We start from the raw sequence: 19,671 nt of genomic DNA, 5'->3' as shown, positions 1-19,671 counted from the left end.
TGGTGAGTAAACAGGCAGTTATGTGAGTCTGTGGTTGAGGAGCAAAGTCTGGCTAAAGACATACATGTGGCATTTAAAGCCCCTGAGAAAAAAGTAGGATACTCCCCTGTCTTGTCCAGCCAGGGACTGGGATCTCTCAAAAAAATCAGAGTGTAGGCAATGAGTCTAAAATCTCAGATGCACATTAAACCATGCGGGGAACTTAAAACGCCAACACTCAGGCTTCCTCTTGATTGATTTAATTGATCTGAAGCTGTGCTCAAACTCCAACAATGCTTAAGTTTCCCCAGCTGATTCTAATCCACTACCAAGATGGGAACATTGCTTTCTCCTTTCTCAGACCTAAGAATCACCCAGGGTACCTGTCAAAAATGCAGAATCCCTCAGGTTGACCCCTCTAGAGACCAGTTTGGTAAATCCAGCACAGCATCCCTCAAATCAGCATTGTAACAGCAGCTCCACTTTGAAAGACAATGAACTAAAATAAACTTCCTATACAGCAAAGTGCTCTTTCTTCCAAAGCTCACCCCCAATCGTTTTCCCCACATAGGCTCGTGGTGTACTGATTCTACCCAAATCTGCCATTGAACTTTTTGTAACTTTCCTATTTGAGGTCACAGTGAGTGAGTGGCTAGAATTTACTGTATCCACTTACAGATCAGTTTCCTGGCAGATGCCTCCTCCTCTGTCACCATCTTCTGTAGCCCAGATCCTGCTTTTAACAGCAAACTTGCCTGGATATTGTATTCGAATTTCAGATTCCAAGAACTTGAGCCACCTGGTGTGAACTTCCAGGAGCTCCACGGCCAGGAGAATGAAGAGATTCCTCCTGGCCCTCTTTACTATGTCCAACCCTTCTCTCCTCATCTGTTTTAAAAAGCCCAGAGGCTTTTAAATTTTTGCCACCTGGCTGTACTATCCACCTCCTTTCCCAACCCATCACTGTCATCCACAGCAGCGGCTGTGACTCTCAGTTGCATTGGAAGCATTGGGGAAGCTTTTTAAAAATTCTGAAGTTTGGGCCCCACCCCAGATCCCTTAAATCCTTTATAAGGCTCCTGTGGTTATTTTGAATTGCAGCCACGCTTAGGAACCGCTGACCTTCTCGCTGCCCCTTATTCATCAGAGAGACTAGAGCTTCTTGCTCACACCAGCTTCTGATGTCATTTCCAGGGCTTCAGCAGTCTTCTGCATAACCTGTATAAAATCTTTTTTCTCTCATCCTGTTAATAACATTCCTACCTCCAGGCATTTTCACACTACTCTACCTTAGCCATCCAATTTCCTGGCTCTACCAAAACCTGATCCACAGAAGTGAACCAGCTTCAGAATCCCACCTTCAGGCCCCTCCACTCAGGAGTTTTCCCAGCTCCCCTTTACTTCGGCCCCAACCCCTCTAACAATTCTCCCACCATTAATGTCAGTCTGTGGCCTCGCATGTCTTTACTCCTCTTTGGAGCATGTTTAAATTCCATGGGTCATTATAATCCCTCCTTTGCTGACATTCGCAAGGGGTGCCCTACCCCTGTCTTCTGCTCTATCCTTTTACAATCAAAGGAACATCACTGCTCCCTCAGGGGCCAATCGCTCAGCTGGTTAAACCCCAAGCTTGGTTGAACCTAAAATTGACTCTTCCCACACCTGCTCCAGAAGTGTGACATTACTAGGATGAAGATCTTTCTAGAATGCAAGTCCCACTTGTAGTGTCACACTAATAATGACACTGGTAATGTCACATTTCTAATAATGTCTTCTCGTAATATCTTCTAGTAATGTCTCAACACTGTCGGACAATCCTGTAAGATGCTATGCCTTCCTGATCATTTCAATTTCCTAATGCCTGAGAATCATTTCACATATTTTCCTCTCTCCTCAGCATCCTACCTGTCTCAGCTGATGGCTTTGCTTCATAGTTCATTGAGTAAACAAATGAGTCTCACCTTCCCCACCAAAAATATAAAGTTATCTAACTAGCCCTGTGTTCTAGATGCTCTATCCTTTTACAGTCAAAGTAACATCACTGCTCCCTCAGAGGCCAATCGCTCCACTGGCGCTCTGGACCCCGTCTCTGCTACCTATTCAGGGGCTTTGCTCCTGCAGACATTCCCCTCTCTGCTCTGCCATCAGCTGCTCTCCACCAAATGATTCCCTTTCAGATGCCAACATACTCAGCGCCTCCCATTTCCCCAAATGCCATTCTAGCTATCACCAGTTTCTCTACTTTCTTACAGCAAAACATCTAGGAAGTGCTACTTCTGTTCACTATCTGATTTAACACTGGCTTTCATCCACACCATTCCATGAAAACTTCTTTCTTCAACCTCACCAGTCACCTCCGTGCTTTCAAATCCAATGGACCTGTCTGTCTTCACCTTCTCGACCTCCCAGCAGGATTGGACTCAGTCGACTTTCCTGCCTTCTGGAAATACTGTTTTATCTTAATTTTCATCTATCTCATCATCCTCTTCCTATCCCTCTTGATCTCATCCTTCATCTAACCTCTAAGTTCCTCCTACTCCAAATACAGTCTGGGGAACCAGCAACATTGATCACATCTGGGAGCTTCCTAGATTTAGTCTCAACCCCAGACCTATGGAATCAGAATCTTCATTTAACAAGCTCACCAATGACTCCTGGGACATTAAGCTTTTAGAATCGTTGCCTCAGTGTTGATATGTCCCAGAGCCCTGTGTTGTACTTCCTTTTTATTTTTTCCTGCTTCTGTGAAACTTTAAATTTTTTTATTTCCATGGGTTACTGGGAAACAGGTGGTATTTGGTTATACGAGTCAGTTCTCTAGCGGTGATTCGTGAGATTTTGGTGCAGGGGATCCCATCCAGGCCCATGGCTTTAAAGAATGTCTCCTTTTTATCTCCAACTCTATCCGTAGCCCTGGCTTATCTCCTAAACTCCAGGTACATACATCTAATCGGCTACATGGCATTTCCAGTTGGATATTTCCAACACCTCAAACTTACGTTGAAAACAGAAGCCCTTCTCACATCATAACTAGCTCCACTAAAATAAGAGGTAAATGTATTGAACCCTCAAAGTGACAGGCACTAATTATTCCAAGTGATAAACATGCCTCAACTCCTTTAGTTCCTGTCTCTTGGTTGTGTGAGGACTATCATTATCCCTATTTTGCAGATAGGTAAACTGAAGGGTAGAGAACCACTTGCCCAAAATTATCTATCTCCTAAATATAGCACCCAGGATTTGCAATGAGGTAACCTGGCTCCAGAACATGCCTCCTAACTGGCACGCCGCTCAATTCCACTCATGCCACAGCTCAAAGCAGAAATCTAAGAGTCACTGTTTTTTTCCTCCATCTTCCACTGCCACCCCATCACATTTTCAAACATTATCTTAAACCCATGGATTTCTTCCTCTCCGGCCACCACCCTTGTCCAAGTCATCATTTTGTTCATGTGTTCATTAACCTCCCAACCATCTCCCTCCTGCCATTCTACCTAGTCTCCCTCTAAAGTGAGCTTTTTGAAGTGAGACTGTGTCTGCCCCGGTGAAAGCCCCTCACGGACCGTCATTTGCATTAACGTGGTCTTGAGAACCTTTGTCATCAGAGCCCTGTCTTCCGCAGCCTCTTCCCCACATCAGCCCCAGGGGTCTCCTATTCCTCGGCCCCTCGAGGCCTTCGCTCCTGCTGTTCCCTTGGATCAAAATAATCTTCTCCCAGCTCCCTTCATCCTGCAGGTCTCAAACTCATGTCGCCTCTTCCCAGCCACCCTGTCTAAAGGGTTACTCTATGATAGGACCCTGTTTCCTTCATGCCATTTATCACAATCTGAACATGGGAAGAAGTGTACATGTAATTGTGAAAGCACGGAGCAAGTCCTACTCTACCTGGTCTAAATCCTGGCTCTCCTCTCGGGCCTCTGTGTGCCTCCATCTCCTCATCTATGAAAAGGTATGACAGCTCCTATGTCATAGGGCTGCAGTGGTGAGTTATAGCAATGCATGGAAGATGCTAAGGGCTGCTTCAGCATTTGCTGGAATTGTGTATACTTGAAGGAAGGACCTTGCCTTGCCCCTTCAATCACCTCTATATTCCCAGTGCTTAGAACATCCGACTTATAAAAATTTGTCAAATGAATGGCTATTTTTCCTCTTCATTGTTCCCCTTCATATAAGTGACAGTATCTACCATTTCCCAATGCTCTATATTGAAGTTTTTACCCTAGGATCACCAATTAATGTGCCTTCATGGTCTAGTTTACATGCATTTATTTTATTCTATTCACATTGTACAACTGTTACACAACCTACAAAAAGTACAAAAGCCTAGTCCATTTCCAATGCCAGGTCAGAACCGAGTTGCGGAAAAGGAAGACAGCACAGTAAGTTATAAGAAGAGCTCAGGGGTCCTGTACAAGTCACATGACATATTTAAAACTGTAAATATTGCCACAGGAGAATCTCTTGTCTTTGCAGCGACCACACAGCTCTTGTCGATGAGGCCTCCTTAGATCAATGTGTCTTTTCTTTTGAGGACAGGAACAATGAGACTTTGAGCAGGTCTTTGGGAAACAAAAGTTTGGATGCTAAATGATCAGTTTAGCGTTTCAAATATAATCCTCAAATCACAATAGTTCTCCCTATTGCCCTATTCCTGATACCTTCATCCTCTGAGTCCTATGAGAAGGCCAAGACAAAGCTGTACCAAACTGCTTGTATCACGTTAAATGTCAATTTTTTTTTTCAGGATAAATGATCACAGAAGATATTCAAGAGAATATTGCTGAGCCAATCAAGACAACATAATGTAAAAGAAGAATTTAAGAGTTTTGTAGAGTTTCTTCACTTTGTAGATTTTTACATTTATAGCTGAACAAATCAAGATAATGTAATGTAAGAGAAAAAAATTAAGTCAAGAGTTTCGTAGAGTTTCTTCACTATGTAGATTTTTATATTTGTAGGCAAGTCAGAGTGAGTGACAGTGGATAGGAATTAAATGAACATTTCAAAAAAACTAGAGGCCAAGTGCGGTGGGTCATGCCTGTAATCCCAGCACTTTGGGAGGCCAGGACAGGCGGACCACCTGAGGTCAGGAGTTTGAGACCAGCCTGGCCAACAGGGTGAAATCCCGTCTCTACTAAAAATAGAAAATTAGCTGGGCATGGTGGCACATGCCTGTAATTCCAGTTACGTGGGAGGCTGAGACAGGAGGATCACTTGAACCCGGGAAGCGGAGGTTGCAATGAGCTGAGATTGTGCCACCACACTCCAGCCTGGGCAACAAGAGTAAAACTCCATCTCAAAAAATAAAAATAAAAAAGACTAAAGCAAAAATTCTCAACCAGGGGTGATTTTACTCTTCCCCTCTCCACCCCCAGTGGACATTTGGCAATGTCTAAATATATTTTGGGTTGTTATAACTGGGAGAGAGGGGTATTCTACAGAAAATTAAATGTTTCTTTCCAGACATGCCCAATCTTTACTAGCATCTAAAATAGTGCCTTTCAACCATTATCCCTTTCTGTCTTCCAATAATTAAAATTAACATCCTATGGAAACTGGAATACTACCCTGTTTCCATCCCCCAGTCCTGCTAATCTTTGACATTGATAATCACTGCTCTATTTTCTGTATGTCCCCTAGTCACATAGAACAAGATTTACCTTTTTATATTGCAAAAATAGGCATTTTTATTCTTCTAATTTCAGCCTTAAATATGATTTAATCAAATTGTTCTGTTGAAGAGTGTGCCTCCTTATAAGAAAATTCTAATAGGTAATACGCACATGGTGTTTATTATGTGCCTAGCACTCTCTTAAGCACTTTATATATATGAATTCATTTAATTCTCACAACGTCCTTACAAAGAAAGGATCAATAAAATAAGGATTTACCCTAAAGGTAGATTTCTGCTTCTGGAAACAGAGGATTAGGTAATTCTATCTAACCAAGCCTCCTGGACAACTAGAAAAGCCGAGCTAAAAATAAATAACTGTTTGAAGCACTGGGAAATTATCAGAGCATTAGAAAAGAAAACCCAGAAATGGATGTGAGCTTGCCATCTGGGACTGTTTACTCTCACTATAGTTTCACATGTGATAGCTAGCACTCAATCAGAAATAACCAGGTGCTGTATATGAGGAGACAGAACAACATATTTGAAATTTGAAAGGACAGCAATAGACTTACAGGGTATTGAGTGAAAGGATTCTGAAACAGATTTTAAAATCACTATGCTAATATGTTCAAGGAAATACAACTAATATTTCCAGCAGAAAAACTGAAGTTTACTTTTAAAGAAATAGAAATTTTAGAACAGAAAAATACAATAAATGAAATCAATAGTTCAATGGATGGGTTTAATTGCAGATTAAAAAGAGCTGAGATGAGAAATACAAATGGAAGATGGTTTAGTAGATGACACCCAGCCTAAAGCAAGAAGAGCTAAAAGAATGGAAAATATAGAAAACAGCATAAGAGACAGAAAGAGGCCAGGTACAGTGGCACTGCTGTAATCCCAGCACTTTGGGAGGCAAAGATCATTTGAGGTTAGGTATTCAAGACCAGCCTGACCAACATGATGAAATCCCATCTCTACTAAAAATACAAAAATTAGCCAGGTGTGGTGGCAGGCACCTATAGTCCCAGCTACTTGGGAGGCTAAGGTAGGAAAATCACTTGAACCTGGGAGATGCAGGTTGTAGTAAGCAGAGATTGCACCACTGCACTTCAATATGGGCAACAGAGAGAGACTCTGTCTCAAAAAAAATAAAAAGGAACAAATATGGTGCAATGTCCTAATATGAGTAATTGGAAGAGAGAGAAGGAATAGGAGTAGAAGTAACATTTAAAAAGACAACCGTTGATCATTTTCCGAAAGTAATGAAAATCTTCAAGCTACAGTCTCAAAAAACACTATGAACCTCAAGCAAGATAATTACAAAGAAACCACGACTAGGCACATCATTGTAAAACTACTGAAAACAACAATACAGAGAGAAAGAAGAGAAGTAAACAGATTTAAGAAAGGGAGAGAGAAGAGGAGATTACTTTAAAAGAGCTGCAATAAGAGTTGTATTGTTTCGCAGAAACAAATTCAGATCCTTAAAGGGCAGAAAGAACTATTTCCAACTATACCCAGAAAGAACTATACCCAGAAAAAATATCTTAAAAAGATATCCAGAAAAAATAGAATTTGTCACCTCCATACCAATACTGTGGAAAATATTGAAGTTCACGTTAAAGGAAAGTGGCCCCAGAAACAAAAAGACACAAAGAGTAACAAAGACTGTGTAGCTGAAACTAAATGAATATTGATGAGACAAAATAATCTTATAAAGTTCTAAATATAGGTAAAATTAATATACACCAACATGTAAGTTAGGATGAGATGATACGTGGTTAGAGCATTCTAAAGTCATTGTATTGACTGTGAAAGGCAAGATTAACAATTTAGACTTTCCCAAGTCAGACAGTCATGATGTTATCTCTATGGTAACCACAAAAGGACATTAAAGAATAATAGAAAGGAAAACTGAATAATTTTTTTATAAAACCAATCCAAGTCAACACAAGAGAAAAGAAAAAGGAGTGGAAAAGAAAGAAAATACATTTAAACCCAGTTAATAAGTAGTTACATCGAACATCAACAGACTAAGAATGTCAGACTAGAAAATCTGAGGATTAATCACTTAAAAGTCTTCAAATTATCACTTACTTCTACTAATTATAGAAAAAGAAATCTTTTTAACTAAGTGAAGGACTTAGGTTTAAAAAAAAATTCTTGATTATGAAAATCAAGTTAAGGATCTCACCTAATTCTGTGAATTTCTAAACATTGGAGACAACATAGAATCCAGTCAGAGCTTTAATACAATCCATCTAACCTTAGGAAAGTTATTTTGAACTTAGCTTTCAGATCTATAAAATGGGAATAACATTTCCCACAAAGATTAGATGATAGGAGATAATGCATGTAAAGCCCTAGCCCAAAATTTACCACTTAGTAAACAGTTAATAGCAGTTACCTTTTAAAATTCTCACTATGCACAGGGTGTCAGAGGAAAAGCAAACACACCCCATAAGGCAACTTGAAACAGTGAATCTTTCCCCCTTTCCCTTCAAAACAGATGCAAACTATAACTTATGCTTTCGTTTTTCTAATATATAAAATTTCAAACATATAGAACATTTCTATTCCAACTTCCAACTCTATCAAATCCTAACATTTTGTCACAGAGGCTTCATTTTAGGAATGAAACATTATAAACACAATGGAAGTGTTCCATATGCTCACCTGACATTGGATTGCTTCTACTCGATAAGGGTTAAAACTCTTTTGGCATTTACAACAGAGTTGTTTGAAATAAACCTAAAGAGAAATATGGTTTTTTTATAATACAAGCTTTTATACACACCCACACTCCGAAGAGGCTCCCAGTTCTTAAGCAATTCATTCCCTTGCATTGTATCTTGCTTGTACCAACCTCCACGCTTGAGGTTTTAAGCTGTACTGGTTCTTATTAGTCACTCCCTTACCCTTTCAATCTAATTTTCCTTACCTGTAAAAGTGGAATAATACTATTTTTTGTTTGTTTTGAGAAGCAGTTTTGCTCTTGCTACCCAGGCTGGAGTAACAATGGTGCAACCTCCGCCTCCCAGGTTCAAGCAATTCTCCTGCCTCAGCATCTGGAGTAGCCAGGATTACAGGCGCCCACCACCACACCCGGCTCATTTTTTGTATTCTTAGTAGAGATGGGGTTTCACCATGTTGGCCAGGCTGGTCTCCAACTCCTGGCCTCAAGTGATCCACCCACCTCAGCCTCCCATAGTGCTGGGATTAGAAGCCTGAGCCACTGCACCGGGCCAGAATAATACTATTAATACTTTTTCCATAGTTCTGAAAATGCCCCAATAATGTACACCAAGTATTATAGTAGATGCTCAATGGGAAGTGGCTGTTATACTTTTTGTCCTGGTCCATTAGCTCTTACATGTTTCATTTTTCAGTGTTTCCCAGCTTAAACTTTAAATTACTTGGAGTTACCCATCAATACCACGTGGTCTCTAGACTTGGTGCAATTTCCTGTGCACACTTTCTCCCTGCCTTGCTTGGTGAACTCTTCCTCCTATTTATTCTTTAAAATCCTGCTTGGACATCAAGCTGTCTTCCCTCAGACACGGCTAAACTCCTCCTTCCTGTGCTATCTCTACAGCTTCCATATGAAGGATGCTACGGCATGCGTTGCCAAATTACATTGTTTCCATCCCTCCTATCAAAATAAACTCCTTGAGAATGAGTTCTATGTTTTGTTGTTTGTATACTAGTGCCTTGAAATGTTTGACTTAAACTCATTTTTCCTCTGGCAAGAGAAGAAAAGTAAATTTAACTCCAATTTAAAAAATCTATTCACTCTCTAGGTCTCTAGTACATGGCTAGTGTGAAAAGTCAAGTTTTCATCCGGAAGTCAATGCCTTTTTGCCCTCTCTCTCCAGTCCTTTGGCCAGTAAGGCAATCTCTAAACATGCGACAGCACAGGACATTCACATTCAAATGCTTACGGAGGTTAATAACATCCGTCCATGTAGACCGCTGCAAAACGGGCTGCACAGGCCAAGGAAAAGGAGACGAACTTAGGGCAGCCTGCTGTTCAAACGAGGCTCTATGATGACCAGAGCCTAGGATATTCATGAAAATGCATAAATGCAGAATTTAACGTGAAATCTTTTCCAATCTTAATATGTTGGCAATTAAATTAGGAAGGGGGCGAAAGTCAGTCTCTTACAGGCTCATCTTGACAGTAAGTTTTTTCACTTATTGCCCCACCTTGTGGACAAACGTCGAAATTTCCTAGCGCTAAGGCCCAGGCCTTTTCCAAACGTACCAACTAATAAACGATTACAAAAACTTCCAATGTAGACAACGACAAAGGTTCATCTAAGCAACCTGACATTTTGTCAAATATAACACCAGAATCTGGTTCGGAAACACAGGTGGACAGTCCGATTCGGTTCCATTCAAACATTCATTCAGCACTTCCCGCACACCTGGCACTGGGGATGCCACCACGATCAAGACAGGACTGCGAGAGCCACGCTCCCTCAGGAATCAGATTCTTCCCCGCTTACACCTGTGCCCACCCCATTCTCCTCTCACCTGCCACTCACTTTTTCTTACCTTGTTAGTTCCAGAAATGCACCACACGTAAGCACTCTCCCACCTGGTCTTACAATCTTTGCAGTGAAAATAGCCGTATTTTGGTTCCAAAAACTGAAAATAAAGGGGGAAAGTACTTTACCATCATGCAAAGAGAAGAAAACCAGATCCTTCTTTCCTTACAGCTTTGTATAAGGAAAATATAACTTGTTTAACGTCACTATATTCTCAAAACTACTGCATTAATTCAGTTTCACGTCTCTCTTAAAGCTGACGCTGGGATTCTTCTTGCTGCCGTCTTTTGTACTTTTCCAATTCATTTTCCACAATGCCAGCAGCAAATCTTTCCAAAACGAAAGTCTGATTTCGTATTTCACAGACTTGAAGCCCTTCTTCATCTGCAAATTCCCCAAGAGCAGTGGTTGCCAGACTGTTGGTTTTCATAGGCTTACTTGGGTTGGCACCTACTTGACCCAAAACGTAACCAAACACATAGGCCACGGGAAATAACATGTTTTTAGAGCTCCCTCTCCCTTCCCCAAGTACATGGAGGAAGAGAGAGAAGATTTTGCTTTTATTTCCCCCGTAGATGAAAAAGGAGGGAGAGGATGGGGCTGACCGAGAACTAAGAGGGAAGAGAGGGTCCACCTGGAAGTTAGGCCTCCGGAGCGGCTTGGCGGGGGTGTCTCCAGGCGCCTGCTTGCTCTTGGTTTCCTGAGAGCGCGCGGCGTCTTTCTCCCCTGATTCCTCCAGCTGCCCGGGTTCCTCCAGCCTGTCAGCTTCTGACCTTGGTGGTGGTGACCGCGGCTGGCTGGTCTCTGCAGGGCCCGGGAGTGCCTTGCTCTTCCTCTCATCCTCATCCCTCTGCAGGCGGATCAAGCCCCTGTGGCCGGTGGCAGGCGAAGTGACCCCGCAGGCTGGCAGGGGGCCCCGGGGGTCTCTGACGTCCCAGGAGGAGCAGCTGCTCAGGGTGCGAGAGCCCAGCGAGCACTGCACAGCCTTGTCCACCCGCGGGCTCACCTGCACGCCCACCTCCTTGGTGTTGGCTTTACACAGCCGCGGGCTCAGGCTGGGGTTCATCTGGGAGAGAATGGCCTTAAACTGTGCCCTTTTGTAAGAGTCCATGCAGTAGTCAGGGGCGTTCGCGGGCACCAGCAGCCCTGGCCTAGCTAGGAAAATGGGGGGACCCATATTTTGTCTCCAGTCGGGCTGTCTGTGCCCTGAGAGTCCAGGCTGGCCTAAAGGTACTGTGTTCCCACAGCCCTGGTACAAGCCATAGCGAACACGGACAAAGCGCTCCATCAGCTCAGCAGGTGCTCAGGCGCAGACTAAAATCCCACTGTGGTTTGTGTCCTTATTTTGCCTTCCTCCTTCACCCGCCCCTTCTTTCTCCTGATCAAGTTGGTTCAGATTCATTCCTGGCTTCTCCATTTATTTTAGAATCTAATGGGAGCTGCTGCCTATTACCCTGATTGAGGGAGAGAAGCTCTATCTACAGATGTCTAATTGCCACCTGATTCCTCCCTAATTGCTTTTCCCTATCTCTTAAATTCACTGTTAGGGAATCTTTTTTCAAAGCTGTTTTTGATTTCCACCTTATTCACACACATGCTTTAGTTAGTGACTCATTCATTTATTCCTGTAGTGACCATTCTAAAGATCCTTTGTAAGGTAACGTGGTGATGTTCATTGGTACAGACATTATGGACAACAGCATGGAGGTTCCCCAAAAAAGTAAATAGAAGTACCAGATAATACAGCAATCCCACTACCGGGTATTTACCCAAAGGAAATGAAATCAATATCCTGAAGAGATACCTTCACTTCCTTGTTTATTGTAGCATTATGCACAATAGCCAAGTTATGGAACCAACCTAAGTGTCTGATAATAGATAAATGGATAGAGAAATTGTGGCATGTATTTACACAATGGAATATTACTCAGCCTTAAAACAGGAGATCCTGCCATTCGCAACAAATTGGGTGAAACTGGGGGACATTACTCAAAGTGAAATAAGCCAGAGAGAAAAATACTGCATAAACTCACTGATATGTGGAATCTGAAAAAGTCAAATACATACAAGCAGAAAGTAGAATGGTGGTTACCAGGGACAGGAAGTTGGGAGGAATGGAGAGAGACTGGTCAGAGCCTATAAAGTTACAGTTAGAACGAATGAGTCTAGAGATCTAATGAATGGCATGACTATAGTTAACAATACTGTATTTTATACTGGAAATTTTCAAAGAGATATTTCAGGTGCTCTCACCACACACAGAAGAAAATTATGTGAAGAGATGATATGTTAATCGCTTGACTGTAGTAATCATCTCACTACGTACATATATCAAAATATCATGTTGTGCACATTAAATATATACAACTTTTAGAAAATAATGGTTTTTTGGTTTGTTTTTTTTGTTTCTTGTTCTCTTTGTACCAGGGACTTGCCATTCATTAGCTCTACCATAATAGACTTTTAAAAAACCTATTCTGTTCTAGTCCAGCTGCTCAATTTCCTATTTGTATTCAATTTACAACATGGTTTAATTTTGATTAAAAACATATTTCCAGCTGGGTGCGGTGGCTCACGCCTGTAATCCCAGTACTCTGGGAGACCGAGGTGGGCAGATCACTTGAGGTCAGGGGTTCGAGACCAGCCTGGCTAACATGGCGAAACCCCGTCTCTACCAAAAATACAAAAATTAGCTGTGTGTGGTGGCATGCGCCTGTAATCCCAGCTACTTGGGAGGCTGAAAAGAGAATCGTTGGAACCCAGGAGGTAGACCCAGGAGGTTGCAGTGAGCTGAAACATGCCACTGCTGGAGCAAAAAGAGATGGGAAACTTCGAGTAGGCATAGGGGTGGCGCCTCCAAGAAGGGTGGTCTGGGACTCTTAAGGGTGAGCGAGAAGGGGAGACACAACTCCAGCTTCCGCTTTATTCGGTCCGAGACTGGCGGTTGCGACGTCTGATAAGCAATTTCCTTTCGCCACGCTGAGAAACACCCACGGCGGTCCACCCAAGCCTGACTTCCGGGTCGTGCGTGCGCGGCGTATCGCGTCACGGCGTCACGTGGTCAGCGCGGGCTTGTGGCGCGAGCGTCTGAAAAGAGGCGGCAGAGGCAGAGCCACCCAGGCCTGACTTCCGGGTAGTGCGTGTGCTGCGTATCGCGTCACGGCGTCACGTGGTCAGCGCGGGCTTGTGGCGCGAGCGTCTGAAAAGAGGCGGCAGGGGCAGAGCTGCTGTAGCTCTGCCGAGCTTTCGGTCTTTTCTGCCACGGTGGGTCGCCACGGGAAGAAGCCTGAGGGGCTAGGTATGTGACCGGCACGGTTTTTATCAGCCTACCCCGGCCAAAAAAGAGCTGCACTTCTGGAGCGGGTTAGTGGCAGCGGGGGTGGAGACGGGCGTGTTTTCCGCAGTCCCAGCCCTGCGTGGCGGGGGAGCGCCGCACGCCCCCGGTCGCAGCCGCGGCCCCTAAGCCCTTTGTCTCTGCCAACCCCCACCCCTGCCTGAGGGAAAGGTCCTTGTCCCGAAGGCAAGTTTTCGGCGAGCAAATTTGAGCCCCACCCTTTCCCTGGGTCTCCATTTCCCGCCTCAGCCCGACCTTTGGGCTCCGCCTGTCGCTCAGAGTTACCTCCCTCCCAGCTGTCCCAGATGTCGCCATCTGAAATTTTCTTTAATTGGAACCACCATCACTTTAACGGAATATTGCTGTTTTGGGGAAGTGTTTTACAGCTGCTGGGCACACTGTATCTGCATTGCTTAAGTCCCAGGTAATTGCTGTGTTCCGAAGACACGCTGATTGGGAATGATGAGGCAGCGTTGGTCTCTTAACAGGAGCCCCCTGTGCCTACTAACCACGCGTCACTGGTTAGCGTGATTGAAACTAAATCGTATGAAAATCTCTAGTCGCACTAGCCACGTTTCGAGTGCTTCATGTGGCCAGTGGCACCTGTTTGAACAGCACAACTGTAGAATGTTCCCATCCTCAGAGTAAGCTGTTACCGTCCCAGGAGATGGGACTGAATAAGAATTCAGACAAACTGTCCAGCGCTTCTGATTTTCACCTCGGTCACATAATAAGAAATGCATCCCTGTATAAGTGCATTTTGATCTTCTGTTTTGCAGACTTATTTACCAAGCGTTGGAGGAATATTGTAGGTAAAAATGCCTATTGGATCCAAAGAGAGGCCAACTTTTTTTGAAATTTTTAAGACACGCTGCAACAAAGCAGGTATTGACAATTTTATATAACTTGATAACTTATACCGAGAAAGTGTTTTCTAAAAAATGCTTGCTAAAAACCCAGTACTACACAGTTTTGCTTACAACCATAAACTGTTCTTTATGTATGCGTAAATCCAGTTAACAACATAATCATGGTTTGCAGGTTAACCAGGTGATAAATATAGAACCTCTAGTGGATAAAGAGGAAACTGTCCCCTTGACTAGCAGTAGGAAGAATTGTTTTTAAAGCATTACTAACAAGTCAGAAACAGTACTGTTACTTTATGGCAGAAGTTGTCTAATTTTTTGGTTTCAGTACTTTTTACACTCTTAAAAATGATCTAAGACCTCCGGAGTGCTTTTGTTTATGTAGCTTGTAATATTATAAATTTAAAACTAAGAATTTAAGGCCGGGCGCGATGGCTCATGCCTGTAATCACAGCACATTGAGAGGCCGAGGTGGGTGGATCACTTGAGGCCAGGAGTTCGAGACCAGCCTGACCAGCATAGTGAAACCCTGTCTCTACTAAAAAATACAAAAAAATTGCTGGGCATGGGGGCACATGCCTATAATCCCAGCTACTCGGGAGGCAGAGGTAGGGGAATCTCCTAAACTCAGGAGCAGGAAGTTGCAGTGAGCCGAGATGGGGTCACTGCACTCCAGCCTGGGCAACAGAGTGCAACTCTATCTCAAAAAAAGAGAAAAAAAAACTAAGAACTTAAAGTTACTAAATTTACTTAAAAAAAAATGAAAGTTAACCCATTGCATGTTATCACAACATTCTTAGGAAAAATAACTTTTTGAAAACATGAGTGGAATAATTTTTACAGTTTTGCAGTTCTCTTTTATGTTTGGCTAAATATAAGATACCTGGATTCAATTATCTCTGTCTAATCTGTTATTTTGTTAGAAGTATATGAAAAAGATTTAACCTCACACAGCTAGGTAGCTAAGAAAAGGAATATTTTAATAGTCCTCAGTTACTTGTTGCTATTTTTCCTTGTACTTGCATAGATTTTTTAAAAATATCTAATAGACGTATCAAGAGTTTTTTCCATGTTGCAACATCATGCAATGATTATTTGGAAGATTAGTTTTGAATTATATAAAGTTTCCAAATATTGATAAATTGCGTTAAACAGTATTTAAAAAATCAATTCATTAACATCACCATGAATCTCATGAGAAAAGTATTTTAAGATTGGGTAGAAATGAGCCACTGGAAATTCTAATTTTCAGTTGAAAGTTCACATTTTGTCATTGGCAACAAACTGTTTTCCTTGCAGTAACAAGCACACTTCATTGATTTGTCTACCAAATGATTTGTGAGAAAATGTCTACCAAATTAAGTTGAAATAACTTAGCCATTTCAAGTAAAAATGGCTTTTCATTGAAAAAAATTGCTTGTTCAGATCACAGCTCAATACATTAGTGCTATTCTAAGTATTTGAATATGCAGAAGTGCTTTGTGTATGCTTCCTATTTTGTCAGATTATTAAAAGAAATGCTAAAGCATTGAGCTTTAAAATTAATTTGTACTGCTTCATCAGGACATTCTTCAGTTAAACTGGCTTTTTTTTTTTTTTTAACAGGGACACACAGTAGTAAGGAATACAATGACTACTAGTACTAGTTTGGTGCCACTGCCATAACACATGCAATTGTGCCAGCAGCTTTACCCAGCATTATCTTTGCACTGTTGGTACAAATGTCAACATCATGAAAAGGGGAAGTGGTTCCATAGTGTTGTTATGAAAGTAGTTTTGAACTGTAATGGTAGAGAATGGATAGCTCATAATATTAATTTTGTCATTTCCATTTAAGAGAGATTCCTATTTTATGTGAGAGTCCACATGTTCCTCGTACCCAGATTTGCCACATCTTGAGTACTCTTCAGAATTATTTGAATTATATCTGTGAATAGTTTTTTATTCCAAACCGTGAATAAAAGTAAAATTTAATTAAATGAAAATAGAAACAAAAAATATATATAATAAATTTATATATTATAAAAATATATATTTAAAAGCAACTATTACATAATATATAGTATATAAAAGCTTTTAATATTATAGTTAAATGCTATCTTGTCACTTTTGTGAACTCTTGTTATACTTGTCTATAGACTTGTAAGAGAATGGATTAATGATCTTGTTTAATTAATATGCCTTAACAAAAGTAATCCATAGTCAAGATTTTAAGCATTTTTTTCTTATGATCTTTAACTTTTCTGAGTCATAAACTTGTCTATCATTTGTTAAAACTAAGGTGAGTTTTTTTTTTTTAATAGATATAGGACCAATAAGCCTTAATTGGTTTGAAGAACTTTCTTCAGAAGCTCCACCTTGTAATTCTGAACCTGCAGAAGAATCTGAACATAAAATCAGCATTTATGAACCAAACCTATTTAAAACTCCACAAAGGAAACCCTCTTATAATCAGCGGGCTTCAACTCCAATAATATTCAAAGAGCAAGGGCTGACTCTGCCATCGTACCAGTCTCCTATAAAAGAATTAAATAAATTCAGATTAGGCTTAGGTAAGTAATGTGATATGGTAGACTGGAGAGAACTATAAACTAGGAATTCAGGCAAACCTGTGTTAAAAGCTCAGCTCATTCATTAATTGTGTCATGCTGGGCAAATCAGTCTCTCTGGCCTCATTTTTCTTGCTTGAAAAATGGAGATGATGAAAATAATATCTTACAGGTTTGGGTTAATTGAAATAATGTAGGTATGTAGTGGATGTTCTGTTTCACCCCTCCTGTGATGAATTTGCCAACTGAGATTTGCTTAATTATATCTTATGCCAAAAAACCTAGGATTTTTTTTGATGTTAATTAAACTAAACTATATTTCTGCAGGCTATCACAGAGGACAGATTATTTTATCAGTGTACTATAAGTATCATGATTTGCAAGGAGTCTCCCTGGCGTAGGTGCCACATGTTTTTAAGCAATTATGTAATAAGATTATAAATTCAGTCATTCAAATAATTATTACCTACTTGACATAAGTAATGAACTTTCCCTTTTTTTCAGAGTATTACTGTCTAGAAAAGGGGAATAAGGAGTACACAGATAAAGTATAATATAAGGTTGAATGTAGTAAATGCCAAGAGAAAAATATAAAAGTACAATGAGAGTTGAGAAGAACGAGCAAATAGTATTGGACAGAGTCAGGCAATTATTCCTTTGAGCTGAACCTTGAAGGACAGGTGAGATTAAGAAATTTGAAGATATGGAAGAGTGATAGTGTTCTAGGCATCGGGAACAACATGAGGAAGAATGTGTAGTTTGTTTAGGAAATAGCAAGTAATTCAGGTTGGCTTTGGTTGGTTTGTGTCTGAAAGGGACCAATAGACAAGACAAAAAGGCAGACTAAAGTCAGGCTTGAATGCCAAGCTAAAAAAAATTGAATTTATTTAACTGGTTGTTGAGCAGAGAAGTCACATGCAAATCTAATCATGCTACTTACTGTGTCAAGCCTTTGATCACTTTCCTTTGTCCTTATAGCAAAATCCAAACTTGATATGGCTTACTAGGTCCTTTGTGATCAGGCCTCTGATTTACTCTTGGCTCAGCTTGCCATATTTATCCTCTCACCTGTCTTCATTTACCGTTTATTCCTACTGAATTTATTTTTGTTATCAAGACCACCATGCTCTTTGGCTCTTCATACATATTGTTACCTCTACCCACAACCTACTTTCTTCTTCCCTATTTTTTGTGTAGCTAATTTGCACGCTCTTCTTTCAGATCATGGCTTCTGAGAAATATTTTCTGTCTGCCCTCATTGAACTTCTACTGAAGGAGACATACATAAACAATTATAGCGTGATACATGCTTTGAAAGACATTCATGACAATAGGGAGTGCATATACAAAGGGAACATAGGTAATGGGCAGATATTTTCATGCATGTTATTGGTATCATAGGATTCAGTAAATATTTGTGGAGTATTAGTACTAGTATATTTGCTTTAGGAAGCCTAATGATCAGGCAGCAGTCTTTGGAGATAACATTTTTTAAAATGTCATGCCTGTGCCATTAGAATTTCCTAGAGTACTCATTGAAAGGGCAGATTCCAGGCCCCACTCTGAATCTGTTGATTTGTAATTTTTGGGAATGATGCCCATGAGTTTACATTTTAAACCTGAATGATCCCTGTAGAAAGGGAAAACTGGAGGTAGGAAAATCAGTTAGGAGATTTGCAGTGGTCTAGGTGATAGAGACAAATGCCTTAATTACAGTAATAACAGTGAAAGTAGATAATGGGAGATAAAACTATAGGACCCTGCAGTAGTCTAGATATGGAGGATTCAAAAAAAGGAACAATTGACAGGGCAAAGCATGGTTGGAACACAGTAGTAGTAACATTCGTAGAAATGAATAAGGGATTCATCCATTCAGCAAATATTACTGCTTACTTGTTCCTGGCAATCTGCTTGGCATTAAGGATACAAATATAAATAAGATGTCCTTTGACCTCTAAGTACTCAGTCTTATAAGCACATCTTGTAAGGACATCTTGGTTGCTTCCACAAAAATAAATATACTAGTGTGATATATTATAAGAGCATGTACTAAGGTGTATCACCACATCCAGCTTTTTTTTTTTTTTTTGAGATGGAGAGGTTTCACTTTTGTTGCCTAGGCCAGAGTGCAATGGCGTGATCTTTTCTCACCTCAACCTCCACTATTCAAGTGATTCTCCTGCCTGGCATCCCAAGTAGCTGGGATTACAGGCATGCACCACCACGCCCGGCTAATTTTGTATTTTTAGTAGAGACAGGGTTTATGCATGTTGGTCAGGCTGCTCTCGAACTTCCGACCTCAGGTGATACGTCTGCTTTGGCCTCCCAAAGTGCTGGAATTACAGGCATGAGCCACCACACCCGGCCCCCAGCTTTTTATTTGTAGAGACAGAGTCTCACTATGTTGCTCAGGCTGTCTTGAAATCCTGCCTCAAGCAATCCTCCTACCTCAGCCTCCCAAAGTCCTAGGATTATAAGCCACTGTGCTCAGGACCTTTTTTGTGGGGTAATCAACAAACTTCTGAAAAACCTCTTCTGACAACTCCTTATACATTTTCCTTCCCAGTATAGATGAGACTTAAATACTTCCAAAGAATGAAAATTTATATTATAGAATATATACATCCTCACTGAATAATTGTACTGTTTCAGGAAGGAAGTTTCCCAATAATAGACATAAAAGTCCTCGCACAGTGAAAGCTAAAATGGATCAAACAGATGATGTTACCTGTCCACTTCTAAATTCTTGTCTCAGTGAAAGGTATGATGAAACTAT

At 41.1% G+C, this 19,671-nt stretch overlaps 2 protein-coding genes across 6 annotated transcripts in view; one reads left to right on the top strand and one right to left on the bottom strand.

Moving 5' to 3' along the window:
- Nucleotides 1-4,394: 4,394 nt before the first annotated feature.
- Nucleotides 4,395-11,434, bottom strand: ZAR1L (zygote arrest 1 like). The gene is made up of 4 exons (XM_039473392.2): nucleotides 10,781-11,434; nucleotides 10,154-10,246; nucleotides 8,273-8,347; nucleotides 4,395-4,538 (listed from the first exon to the last, which is right to left on the bottom strand). The coding sequence occupies exons 1-4, from the start codon at nucleotides 11,432-11,434 to the stop codon at nucleotides 4,395-4,397; spliced, it is 966 nt and encodes a 321-aa protein (XP_039329326.2).
- A 1,891-nt stretch (nucleotides 11,435-13,325) lies between these two features.
- The window catches only part of BRCA2 (BRCA2 DNA repair associated), a 94,576-nt gene continuing 88,230 nt past the window's right edge, over nucleotides 13,326-19,671 (top strand). For 4 of the 5 annotated variants that reach the window (XM_074387860.1, XM_074387858.1, XM_074387861.1 and 1 more), the window contains exons 1-4: nucleotides 13,328-13,444; nucleotides 14,260-14,365; nucleotides 16,650-16,898; nucleotides 19,548-19,656. In XM_074387860.1, the coding sequence (XP_074243961.1) occupies nucleotides 14,299-14,365; nucleotides 16,650-16,898; nucleotides 19,548-19,656 (425 nt within the window). In that variant the 5' untranslated portion in view covers nucleotides 13,328-13,444; nucleotides 14,260-14,298. Of the gene's footprint in view, nucleotides 13,445-14,259; nucleotides 14,366-16,649; nucleotides 16,899-19,547; nucleotides 19,657-19,671 lie in introns of all 5 variants that reach the window. The other variant, XM_074387859.1, reaches the window with a different exon arrangement.

Source organism: Saimiri boliviensis, chromosome 16, assembly GCF_048565385.1.
Source record: "Saimiri boliviensis isolate mSaiBol1 chromosome 16, mSaiBol1.pri, whole genome shotgun sequence".
Classification (NCBI taxonomy): domain Eukaryota; kingdom Metazoa; phylum Chordata; class Mammalia; order Primates; family Cebidae; genus Saimiri; species Saimiri boliviensis.
Note: the sequence above shows the minus strand (reverse complement) of the source record. Positions and strands in the feature narration are given on the sequence as shown.

Excerpts from the sequence above, each read along its gene's own strand:
- ZAR1L (XM_039473392.2), bottom strand. The coding sequence starts at position 11,434 with ATGGAGCGCTTTGTCCGTGTTCGCTATGGCTTGTACCAGGGCTGTGGG. Across the intron at positions 10,247-10,780 it reads TCCGGAGGCCTAACTTCCAG|TTTTTGGAACCAAAATACGG; the intron begins GTGGACCCTCTC and ends CTTTATTTTCAG. Across the intron at positions 8,348-10,153 it reads GCATTTCTGGAACTAACAAG|GTTTATTTCAAACAACTCTG; the intron begins GTAAGAAAAAGT and ends ATTTCTCTTTAG.